Genomic DNA, 13384 nt, shown 5'->3' on the forward strand with positions numbered 1-13384 from the left:
TTGGGGGCACAGACGAGCTTCCTGAAATTCCACTCCAGGACTCCTTTTGACTTTTCCTTTGTGCCATGATTTCATACACAATTGAGTGGTCTGGTAATCAGTCACCCACCCCCCGCCCCCACACAAATACACAAATATACAGGCAAAGAACTAAAAACAAAATAAAACTAATTTTGCTGGAAATTTTGTTAGATGGCAGCGTCATCCTACCAATTTGAGAAATGTGTGCGAGATGATTAAAAAACGTACTTTATGACCTGTACGTAACATTAATCTTACCATTCTTTTTACTGATTCTTAGCATTCGGTTACTTTTCTGCCTTAATGTCTTAAAAGCCAGTTCTTAGCAGACTGAATTATATATTCTGCTCCACTGTTCAAATGAATACTATGGCCAAAATGTGCCCAGGATTCTAAGTCTAACATAATAGTAGTGATACAAAAGCAAGGCATTGAGCTGGACTGGGGACTTGATGTTGAATCCAACGAGATCTTCTTTCTGTGATTTTTCTTGGCCTGAATCTTCAATTTATTATTGGGAGCAAAACCCCGTATTGAAAAGAGCAGGTATAAATGAATGCTTTTGAAATTTCTTTTCAGTTGCTATATAAATTGTGTTTTAAAGGATAAAAAGTTTTCTTAGATTCTACCTTTGCGTGCAGAGGTCATCTTGAATGAAATAAGCTCAGATGTGGGCAGCCTATTTAATCCCAGATAGCTTCACTTGCTCTAAATCGTGCTGTAAATCATTTCATTATAAATAATTTAATTTATAAATATTCTAAATATAGTACTTTTAGAAAAGTATTTTATATTTTTATAGCATTTTAGAATCTTTTATTCTAAAAATATGGCCCAAATACTATTTAGCATTTCCTGATATAGTAGAGGAATTTAGCCATTTTTAATATGCAGACAATCTCTAATTTTAAAAATGTTTGTTTGTTCAAAATTTCCTTTGTCACTTGGTTTGGAACTCAATTGATTTTTCTATAGAGACAGTGACAGACTTGATGGTTGAGTGTCTAGACTGGTCTGCAATAGTTAATTTAACTCATGACATTTCTCAAGGATAGTACTATGCTGACAGCGTGGAACTGGCCAAATACCATGTTCACAGATGTTTCTGTATCTTTTGAGATTCAAGAAAGATGCCAAAAATGTATGCCTAACTTAAACCACCAGACAGCTGTGTCACAGGAAAGCCCTTCACTTCCTCCACCTGCTGGAGGTATAGGAACCATTATCCCTGATGAATTCTGTGATTGGCATATCCACTGGGAAAATTCATGGAGTACTAATGTTATATACATTGTAAAGTAAAAAATGTCAGGTGGTGTGGCCCTTCCAATCTTCGATTTGGTTTTGTTTTGACCTCTGGCCCCTGCAGTGCAAATGTGGTCTCACAGCTCTTCACTTCCTGAATAATCACACAACATTCCTGAAATGCGTTTTGTTTTAAACACATCTATAGCATCAAGGCGAAGCATGCGGAATAAAGGGTCTCCTTTACCTTCTTCCTCCTGTATAGTCTGTAGGAGAAAAGGTCACCCTTAGATGACATTTGGATGTTCAGATGATCTGAGGACTAGATTCCCATCTCACTGGAAAGCAACAGAAATGGTCCTCAGAATTCCCTCAGGGGAGTTGAGATTGAAGGGGACTGGGTCTGGAGTAGAGAAGAGTATCATAGTCAAAGTCTCACTACAACACTCATGAGAGTCTAGATTTTTCCACATGTGACATGGACTCATGTGAGGAGCGAAATTTTATTCAAATCAAGAGTTTTCATATATGTATTTTATAAAAATAATATAAATTATCAATGTGGACTCTGGTCAGTAAGCTTCAACGAGGCCAGTGTTATTGCCTTTGATGCAAAAATTCAATTATCAATATTTTCAAATGATAATTTTTCATATATTAGAAAATATATGTAAAAAATCATTTATTAAAATACCACAGAATGGAAAATATTAGACAAGAATGAGTCATCAATAAAATATCTCATTGAAAACAGAATAACAAATTAGGGCTTTGAATGTAAACTTTCTATTAGTGACAGAAGGCAAAACAATAATCCTAACTAAATACTCTTTAAGGTCTGCTAAATATTGTGGATATTCCAGCCAACTTTAGGGTGCCCTTCTCAAGAGTGAAACTGATTTTCATATTTGAAAATTTTCTCTCACAATCCCAGTTTTTGCCTTTTCTGTATAAATCAAAATCTCTTGTAAAAACAAGTCAAATATGGCATAATATACTGCCCTCCTTCAGAACAATATTCCCCCCAAATAATAAATACAACTGTTTTTCAAAATGTCTCTTCACAATGCCACTAATGACCTTTAAACTTTTTATATAACTAAAGTTTATAGTCTCGAAATAAGCCAAAGTTCTTGAAATTATTTATTAACACATATCATTGTAATTGCTCTGATTAACTATGTTCATAAAGAGACCAAAAACATTTGATTTTGACTTTAGTAAACTATGATTTAGTTCAGAATTATTTTGCAGCCAAAAATGTAAAAACGTCCCTCTGCCTTTGTACCATTTGCCTCAAACAAAATAATTCACAAGTTTCACTTCTCAGAGTTGGGAAATTTCAGATAGTGATGGCCATGGAGAAGTGTGTGGAGCAAGAGGAAAAAGATGGAGAGACTATTGAACCGTGGGGAGACCGAAGGAGGGAGGAATGCCAGTGGCGAATGGTGAGCAGGAGCTTGTGTCACAGAATGAGAAGAAAACTATTACCAAAGAAATAGATATTGGGATGGTGAGCGACAGGCAAGCCTCCTTAGCCTGGTCATATTTTTAGGAATTCTGTTCGGTTTTCTGTTTTAAAATTAATAATTCATTTTGTTTAAAGAGACAGCGAAACATCTTTTCTTTAATCATCTCCTGAGAAAACAGGGCCTTGTAACCGTGGAAAAAGATTTCTGAGAAATCAACCAAGTCTAAAAGTTTTCTTCAGGTGGCATTTTTGTTTACCTGCTGTGTTTCCATCCTCTGTGAGTGCTGCTGCCCCCAGCCTAAAATATTTTTCCTTTCATCTATATATAACAGGGGGCAGGAGAATGAGAAGGAATGTTTATTTTCTTGGGTATTCCTGAACTCTTAACCGCCCTGATAGGGACGACATATGTATATATACAATCATATATATACACACACATACATATTCCAAGGGGCTCTTTTCTTGCCTCCATTGCCACATCTCCCTTGTGAAGGGCCCATTGGTCTTCTGTTGATGTCAACGTTGTGGCATCGTGTCCTCAGTAAATCCTTATCTATTCAGCCCTCTGTGCAACCAGCAGTTAATACGTGCCTCCTATGAACTAGCCCTGTCCTAGACACAAAGGATAGGAAGATGACTTGGACATTGCCCTGTGCTTACGAAACTCAGTTTTGCTGTGGACTCAGTTAATGTGGCAGCCTTGACTGGAAATGTCTATTTGATCTCCCATGCTAGTGGTATCCATTGCAATTCCTTCAGATTTCAGCAAGGCCACATAAACATTTTATAAGGTATATTTTATTTACCTCTTCAAACTCAAATTACAGAGACATTACTGGATGACTTTTCACAGGAGAATTTAACTAAAACATCCATTATTCCTCTTTTCTAATTTTTTGTGGTTTGCATCCATAGAAACAGTTTGTCTTTTCACCGAAATGTTTTTCCTATCAATTAAGCAGTAAGAGTTCTTAATGAATTTAATATTGAGCTAACATTTTAAAAGATAACTCATCTGACATTTCTGAATCTTTGCAATCAACATATTTATATAAGAAGTGTGAACATTTCTAGAAGTCATCTAGAAGCTCACAGTTTCCAAAATTATTCATGTGTTCAATTCCTGGATATCAACCACAAGGTAGAAAACTCAGAAAGTACTAATATTTTGAACCTCCGAAGCACCGAGGATATTCTACGTTGATTTGGCCTCTTTTGCACCCTGTTGCGTGAGAGCTAGTTCATTCAGCTACTGAGTTTTTGATGCTAATGCACTCAAGTTCAGTGTTTCAGCCTCTGCAGACAATTTTGCTTTCAACCAAATGCACCTCTCACTCTGGTCTGCTCTTTTTCAAACACCCATGAAGGGTAACAGCATATCGATGGCTCAGCCTAAATCCGTCATCTTGGAGGAGAGAAGGCAATGTGCATATTTCATATCTGGTGAATCAGTCAAAGGAGGAACAGTATTTTCTTCTTAGGTAGAGAATGCTGTTGGTCAAGTACCCTCTTCCTTTGGATGAAAGGCAAATATCTGAAAGTTGCAAGATTAGCTTCCCATTAGACCTGCTCTCCTGATCCTGCTCGGCATTGGTGACTGCTGCCTCCCTCTGTGTTGCCTGTAGCCTTGGCTGCTGCCTGGCCCAAGAAGCTAGTAATCCAAGCTTGGTGGTCATCTCTTCCGAGAAAGTAAGGCTCAAAGAAGACACAAGCCAGCAGCTCATAGCTGCATTCAGCCCAAAGATATGTTTGACCTACACAGCTGTTTTCTATAATGTGAATTAGTTACTGAATTTCCAGCTTCTTCTGGAAAATGGAAAGGTCAAGCAATGTAGAGCCCAGGTTTCTGCAGGCAGCAGTTGCCTGGAGCTGAGCAGCGGCTACTCCATTCCTTCTAGGCACAGGCCCTGCCATCTGACCCACTTGCTAATGTACCTTTCCTGTCTAGTCCGAGTAGGCTTAGTATTTAGGCAGTACCTAACCTAGTCATCTTTTTAATAAGCATAATTGACATTGCACTATGAGTCTAGGGTATGTACTTCATTTAAGATGCAGAGACTATTAAATGGCTGCTCATAACACATTTGATGGGGGAACGACCCATTTGATGTTGTTCATGCTTTGTCTTCAATAAATAAATATGACACTAATTGTGTTCTGTTTATATAGAAGTAACTTAAGGATGTAGATTATGCAGAATCATCAGATTCTTAAATCCAACCACCTGGAAGAGATGCTCATTGATAAGCAGACTCTATTGCAGCTAACTGATATTTTTGCATCACAGATACTCTTGTTAAAACTAGAGGGTCTACTAAAGATTTATGAATGCTCTCATGATTTGAATCAAGTGCGCCTTTGTTTTAAAAATAGAATTGCTGATTTTGTGGGTATCAGCTATTCTCATTTTTGTGTGTTCTTCTTTTAGTAGAAAAGGAATTGAAAATAATTTTTTCAGTTCAAGATTTTGATTTACCACATTAGATTGCCTAGTCCTATTTAATATTTTAACTTCCTTCTTTGTCATGGTTATGTTATACAAAATAATATTTATTTGAGGGACTAGTCTATCAAGGAGATAAACAGAAATACATCTTGTTCAACATATTTGATTTCTTCCCTGTCATAAAGCTTGCCAGGGTTCCTCAGAAGTGGAAGCAGTGGACCTGTGATTGGGTAGGGGCTTCTGTTGTTGTAAACAGACACATTTACAGCATCCATTTGGAGCAACCCTGGGGTACGATGAAGCTGGCCACTCAAGCAAGGATGTCCTGAGGAGTGAGCTAGCATTCTTCCAAGTCTCTTATCAGTTTCTCCCCATCTGGCTTCTCTAGACAGTCATTGCTGCCTCACACCCACTGCTTTGGGATCTATTTGCTCTAGGCTTCATCCCATTACCTAGCTTTTCTGTGATTCCCAAACTTCCAGGAGAATTCTTCTGAGCACTGACCTCCACTGGCACCATAAGAGGTACAGACATGCTCTTTGGAATCACTGTTGCCCCTGGTCCCATCGCAGACTGTCACTACACCCTGGAGGGGACCCCCATGCCAGGGAGCAGAGTGAGCTAACATCTCTAAGCTCATGCTGGCTTGCAAAAGCACTTGGTACATCATGCAAGCCAGTTAAAACTGTTTGTGGTGTCTTTTCCAAGTCTACAAAATCTAACTGGCAATACCAACCTAGCTCTTAAGGCTCTGGTAATAATTTCTCAGCACCTTCTGGAAAATCAATCTATTAAAATTAAAAGAAAGACAATAATGGTGCTTCAGAGAAGAGACTTTTAGTGAACAAGTGTGATGGCTACCTCTCTGAGTTATACATACTCGAGCAGACTCCCAGGAGTCTGTCAAATACAAGTTCAAAGCACTTGGTCAAATACAAGTTCAAAGCACTGTTATCTATTGCCCTGTCCAAGAAAACATGGCTGCAGTGCTTGGAGGTTGAAGAAAGAGCTTTGGATATCAGGCTTAGCTTTGATGAGTACAGGGCAGGAAGGATACCACTGGCAGCCAGTCTATCAAGATCACTTTGGTGAACTGCGATTTAATTAACCATTTTTTAAAAAGAATAAGCTCAGGATTAGGGCTTGTCAGTATTAGACTTATAGCCTGTGTTCCTAGGCCATGTATAAATGTGTTCTTTTAGGAATATGTATTTTGTACCTGTATTGAAATATTCAAGCAACTTCTCAAGCTGTTGATCCTCCTGACCATTAAAACTGCAATTTAAACAAATAAATTTTTTAAAATTGCAATGGGGATTGAAGAAGTTTTTATGTAAATATTAAACTAGTATAAAAGAATATCTCTGAGGAGAGGCAACAAGGAAACACACAAAATGTACCTATTCATTTTATTTTAAATTTTGTTTCTTTGGTGTGAATTAAAAATATAATCTGACTAAAGAAAGCCATATTAAAAACTAGACAGAAGATCCCTCTTTCCCTCAGAATGGCTTCTCCACACCCTTCCCCCCGGTACACACACCTGGCTCTCCTCTTCCTTCCGAAGGTACAGGTACGTTTCCAGGTGGGAACTGCCCTGCCTTCCCCCTGGGCCTCAGTGCCTGTCATGTCATGTCATATGTCTTCTAACATCAGAAGCAATAATCAGATGGGCAACAGTTAAATCAAAGGCACTCACTGTTCTTCATCTGGATGCCTGTTCTGTCTATGTTTCCAGAATGTATTTCACCCCCTAGCACACTTAATTCAGACTGTACCAGCAAGCCATATTTTTCAGAAAGAAGATTAATAATCAAATGATATTTTCAAGAAAACATTGTCACCAAAAAATGAAACATTTAAAACTTTCCTACCTTCTAAGATCAAATTTCTTGAACCTCTTGAAGCTCACAGCTGCTAGGAACATAATCTACTTTTTTTTTTATACCACATAGTCCACAAGATAGCCAAAGACATAGACCAGGGTATGATCAGACTTTTCTGGCCTAGATGCCAGACGGCAGTTATAGCTGAGAGTTCTTATAATGGAACTCTCACATAATGGATCGTGTGTAGGCCGGGGCAGAGGGGAAAAGCAGTCTGGGTGAGTTCGGTTAACGCTTTCAGTTAACTTCAAGGCTGATTTAAGTTCAATTAAGCTTGGGTGGTCATACGTGTCTCTTTGTCAAATACAAGTTCAAAGCACTGTTGTAACTAATATCTATAATATAAATTTACTCATTGCTGGGCTCTCTGTAAAATACTTTTTTTCCAGGTGATTAAAAATTTCATTCTCTATGGAATTTTAGTTTCAGTTAATAAGCAAGAATGTGAATATATTCTAAAATATATATCATTATATCAATTTAGGAAACTACAAGATTTTTTCCATAAATATTTTAGAGATTCTTGCCAAAGTAAAAGGAAAGAAGAAAAAAAAACAGAACATGATTTGATATCCTGGATCACATTCTTATTTGGAAACCTTACAGGCAGCATTGAAGCTAAGGGATGAAATAGAATAATTCCTTTATTATAAATAATAATAAAATATTTAAATCTAATAATGAGGTTATAATATGACCATCTTAAGAATTTGAATATTAGCTATTTGCAGTGACTATTCAAAAATACTGCGATAATATTTACATGTGAAATCATATCTCATTTTTATTTGTCTGTTATATGTGAGACAAGGAATGCCATTTTTTCCAATTAATTTTAAATTCCTAAAAATTTTTTAAAAACAGAATAATCTCATCCGAAGTTCTGAGTTTCCATTTGTCAAAAATATTTAATATAAATAAATTCTTCCATTTTTATTAATTCCATACACATCTTTATATTCCAATAAAATAAAGGCTAATCATATATATTTCATGGAAGAAACTATTTAAGTGTATTTACTAAAACTGTTTTATGTAAACTTCAGGAAAATAAACACATGTATGAATTCTAACATAATGGGATAAGAAATTATACTTATAGAAATGAGGCTTTTGTTGAGAATTGGATCCCAGTGTGTAGGAATACTAGTTGACCTTAACCATAAAGAATTTTTACTGGTCATTTCCTAAACAAAGTCTCTTGGCTGTTTAATAAGTAAATAAGTAAAGATTTTGTTTATTCATTGCACAAAGTTTGGTGGAAGCATTGCACAAAGAATAAATATTTTTGTTAGAATGTATTAAAAGCTTGGGTTTCAAGCTTGACATTCAGTGGACTGGGTCACACAGGGAAAACTCTCTGTCCTTTGCGAAGGTATGGAGTTGGAACCGAACCCAGAGATCATGGCCCTTCCAGGGCCCACGGTTTGCATTTGATAATTTGGCTTTATCTGTGCTTTTGGATTTATTAAGAATGTTTTAACTGCCTTATTAGAATGTTATCCCTGTGTCTCTTTAATCTGGAACATTTAAACATTCCCTGAATTTGAAATGGGTTTTTCTTATATCTTGGGAATAAAATTACTGTTGATGGGAACACATCTTTGAATTATAAATGCAAGCTAGTAAATATAACTTATACATTTAAAAATATTTACATTTAAAATTTATAAACAATTTTCATATACAGATGAATTATCTCATTAGACTTCCTTGATCAGCTTAGCAAATATTATTTGAAGGGTAATGAGAATATATAATAAAGAAATATGAAGCAAAAACCAAAAAAGAAGATTAGAGTCTAAATCTAATCTTCAGTTTTATAGAAAACACTGTGCATTTGAATCACCATTCTTTACAGTGGCCGCAGAGCAGAAGTGCTTAAGGGTAAAATTTTTCAGTGTGAAGAGTGGGGATTGTGCAAAATTATAATTGCATCAAAAATATAAGAAGTTGAAGAAAATTACTATTTCAAATGTTTATTTTCAAAGAGTAGAACTTAAACTCATTGTTTTCCCTCAGAAAAAGATGTCTAAATCACACTTATCTTTTTCTTTAACAGATAATTCTGAAATGATCAGCAGAAACGGAATGGAATGCCAAGAATCTGCATTGAGAATAACTAAACATTGTTACTGTACATACTATCCTGTTTCCTCCTCAATAGAATTGCCACAAACTGCATGCTAAATAAAAATTTAGTTCTTCTGGACAGACCACAACTCTAAGAAGCTAGTGCTGCTATATCATATATGAGTATTAAATATGGTATGCTTAGTATATTCCAACCTAAGATAGTTAACTACCTGAGACCAGCTGTGATGTTTAAAGACATAAAGGATAAAGTTTACTTTTAAAGGGTTTCTAAACATAGTTTCTGTCCTAGGAATATTGTCTTATCTCCATAACTATAGCTGATGCAGAAAGTCCAACCAACTTACTCATTTCGACTCAGAATATTTCAAAGTTAGCAATAAACAATTAGCATTAGTTTAAAAACCTATTCCAAGGGCAGGTTCAATTCTAACTTCAATTACTGTCATTTCATTCACCCACTGGATCAAAAGGTATGTTTCACTTCTTGAGAACATGAATGCTGCAGCAAAGATGAGAAGTGAAGTAAAACTGATACCTGTCCTGCAGGTCTAAAATTTGAATGGAAATTCAAGCACAAGTACTGGGGACACATCAAAGTGTGGTATTTGGTTTGCCTGGAGATGCCACATTGAATCATGTGATTCTAGAATAACATTAACTAGATTGAAAAAGAAACTTTGCACGGTATGAGCTTCATACCCCACCAAACAAAGTCTTGAAGGTATTATTTTACAAGTATATTTTTAAAGTTGTTTTATAAGAGAGACTTTGTAGAAGTGCCTAGATTTTGCCAGACTTCATCCAGCTTGCAAGAATGAGAGGCCCATGCCAACAGTCTAATCTAAGGGATTAGTCTTCAAACTCACCATCCATTTGCCTGTTACAGAATAACTCTTCTAAACTGAAAACCTAGTCAAACAAGGAAGCTGTAGGTGAGGAGATCTGTATAATATTCTAATTTAAGTAAGTTTGAGTTTAGTCACTGAAAATTTGACTGTGACTTTAATCTAAATTACTATGTAAACAAAAAGTAGATAGTTTCACTTTTTAAAAATCCATTACTGTTTTGCATTTCAAAAGTTGGATTAAAGGGTTGTAACTGACTACAGCATGGAAAAAATAGTTCTTTTAATTCTTTCACCTTAAAGCATATTTTATGTCTCAAAAGTATAAAAAACTTTAATACAAGTACATACATATTATATATACACATACATATATATACTATATATGGATGAAACATATTTTAATGTTGTTTACTTTTTTAAATACTTGGTTGATCTTCAAGGTAATAGCGAAACAATTAAATTTTGTTCAGAAAGTTTGTTTTAAAGTTTATTTTAAGCACTATTGTACCAAATATTTCATATTTCACATTTTATATGTTGCACATAGCCTATACAGTACCTACATAGTTTTTAAATTATTGTTTAAAAAACAATAGCTGTTATAAATGAATATTATGTGTAATTGTTTAAAACATCCATTTTCTTTGTGAACATATTAGTGATTGAAGTATTTTGACTTTTGAGATTGAATGTAAAATATTTTAAATTTTGGCATCACCGCCTGTTCAGAAAACTGTATGCACCAACCATATCGTTTTTGTTTGAGAAAAAAGAAATCCACTATTTTAATTAACGTTGGTCAAAGTCTAATGACTATTTATCTTATATCATAGATTTGATAACCCTATCAAAAGAAAATCACATTCTAAGTGTAATCTTACATAGTGCTTGTATCGTTGCATTTGTTTTAATTTGTGGACAAGTATTGTATCTAACTTGTATTTCTTTGGTAGTTTCATCTTTATGTATTATTGATATTTGTAATTTTCTCATCTATAACGATGTAGTTATGCTACAACTTGCCTAAAACATTCAAACTTCTTTTTTTTCCTTTTTTCTTTGTTAATTCACTTAAACTCATTGAAAACATAGTATACATTACTAAAAGGTAAATTATGGGAATCACCGAAATATTTTTGTAGACTAATTGTCATAACATTGTCTTTCTTTTTTCTTTTGTTTCATGACGTTGATGTTAAAATTATTAGCACACAACTATTTTCAGCCCTTTAATAATGGATCATCAAAACATCACCTGTAACCCCAAGCAGATATAGAGGACTGTATTTTTACTAAGATATCCATTTTCCAGAATTGTGATTATAATATGCAAAGAGTCATAAATATGCCATTTACAATAAGGAGGAGGCAAGGCAAATGCATAGATGTACAAATATATGTACAACAGATTTTGCTTTTTATTTATTTATAATGTAATTTTATAGAATAATTCTGGGATTTGAGAGGATCTAAAACTATTTTTCTGTATAAATATTATTTGCCAAAAGTTTGTTTATATTCAGAAGTCTGACTATGATGAATAAATCTTAAATGCTTTGTTTAATTACAAAAACAAACACACCAATATCCAATACATGAAGATAGCAATTCAGCAAATATTGTAGTTAAGAGACGAACTCGCCACTTGTATGGGAACTACATTTCACTCTTGGTTTTCAGGATATAATAGCACTTCACCGATATATTCTTTCAGCCATACCACTGGTAACATTTCTACTAAATCTTTCTGTAACACTTAAAGAATTCCCTCATTCATTACCTTACAGTGTAAACAGGAGTCTAATTTGTATCAATTCTATGTTTTGGTTGTAATATTCAGTTCACTCACCCAATGTACAACCAATGAAATAAAAGAAGCATTTAAAAGAATTTCTAGTCTTCCTCCTTTTTGTGTCCAGACAGATTGATAATTAGCCAAACAAAAAGAGTTTTACATTCACGAAGAGAACATTTGGTAACTTCAAAGAAGAGCAAGCTCTGGTCTTCAAATGGGAGATGACGGTGTTGGTTTTTGATTGCGGCTTTTTAAAAGTAAGAAAAAATTTAAAAGGATCATTTTCGAAGCATTTTTAATATTCTTTGAAATCAGAAGTAAAAATAAATCCTGCCACTCAGCCCTCTTCTTCGGCATTCTGCCTGAATATGAAGATAAGAAAATCAGTAATCAAGTGGGGAACAAAATGCCAGTTTCATTAACAAACGAAGACGTGCCCATTAATCCATACGACTGAGCCCTGGGAGAGCCTGATTGGACAACAAGGCTTAGACCTGAGGCTACAGAAAGATCCAGGAGGGTGAATCCTGTTCTGTGCAGACATCCTGGCCAGGTAGACCAAGGGAAGAACAACAGCTGAGTATTGCTCAAGGAAGGTGATACTAACTTTGGGGTGAGAACGTTCCTTGTCATGCAAGGGGTTGCAGAAATTGCCTCCTCTGTGGGCCAAGACAGGAATGGAGGGGAGGTTTTCAATGTGGCTAGTTTAAAGCTTCAGGCCTTCTGAGTGGTTATGACATCCCTTATGAGGGTAGAAAACACAAACATTCAACAGATCAGGTATATACAAATGAAGGAATAAAGGCACTTGTATCTTTATGCCATCAGGATTTCCAAGGGTAAAAATACTTTCGCACCTTTGTGGGTGTTTGAAAAACTGGCTATGTGTTTGGATGAGCAATTTTTTTACTATAATACAGCAGAAAATGTTGCTATTCTATCAGTTGCTCCTTACAAGAAAACATTCTCTGTTAATAGTGAGTTCAAGGTGCCAACTTCAGAGAATAAGTTGTTATTTTAAGTGAAAAATCTAAGAGAAACTGTACTTAAAATTTTTCGCACCTGACTTTATGTAGTGTAATTTTCATCAGTAGATTGACTTTTTATGGTACTACATCAAAATCAAAAGTGACACTTAAACCTGAAAGGATAAAACTGGTTTATCTCTTCAGCATAGAAAATATTTAAATATAAAATATCCATTATTCTATAATTATCTTCCAATAGAAAAGTGTTACTTCAGTTTTGGGAGGCCCAAACTAAAAATAATGTTTCAAACCCAAAAACATACTCTTTTTATTATTAACCAAAGTTCTTTTGCAACACTTTAAAGATTTTATAAGCAGCTAGGCAAATCAAAATATAGTTCAATATTCTGATATTTGTGGTAGGAAAATACTAGGTAGCTAAATATTGTCTCTGAAACATGAGGCTATCATTGCTATTGGACCAGTCTAGCTCCACAGAAATGACTGAGTCACTAGGAATAAGTATGATTCATACAAAACAAAACATAATAAACTTCTCTGCGTCCTCTTCATAGACGTGGTAGATGGCAGGAATGGAGAAGGG

The 13384-nt window shown here is 35.0% G+C and overlaps 1 protein-coding gene across 7 annotated transcripts in view; it reads left to right on the forward strand.

The window, feature by feature from the left end:
* The window catches only part of MBNL2 (muscleblind like splicing regulator 2), a 150166-nt gene extending 138259 nt beyond the window's left edge, over positions 1-11907 (forward strand). For all 7 annotated transcript variants that reach the window (XM_039837978.1, XM_039837982.1, XM_039837981.1 and 4 more), the window contains one exon: positions 9135-11907. In XM_039837978.1, coding sequence (XP_039693912.1) covers positions 9135-9149 — 15 coding nt within the window. In that variant the 3' untranslated portion in view covers positions 9150-11907. The remainder of the gene's footprint in view (positions 1-9134) is intronic.
* The last annotated feature ends 1477 nt before the right edge of the window (positions 11908-13384 follow it).

The sequence above is a fragment of the Pteropus medius genome, unplaced genomic scaffold (assembly GCF_902729225.1).
Source record: "Pteropus medius unplaced genomic scaffold, Ma_sr-lr_union100, whole genome shotgun sequence".
Taxonomy (NCBI): Eukaryota; Metazoa; Chordata; class Mammalia; order Chiroptera; family Pteropodidae; genus Pteropus; species Pteropus medius.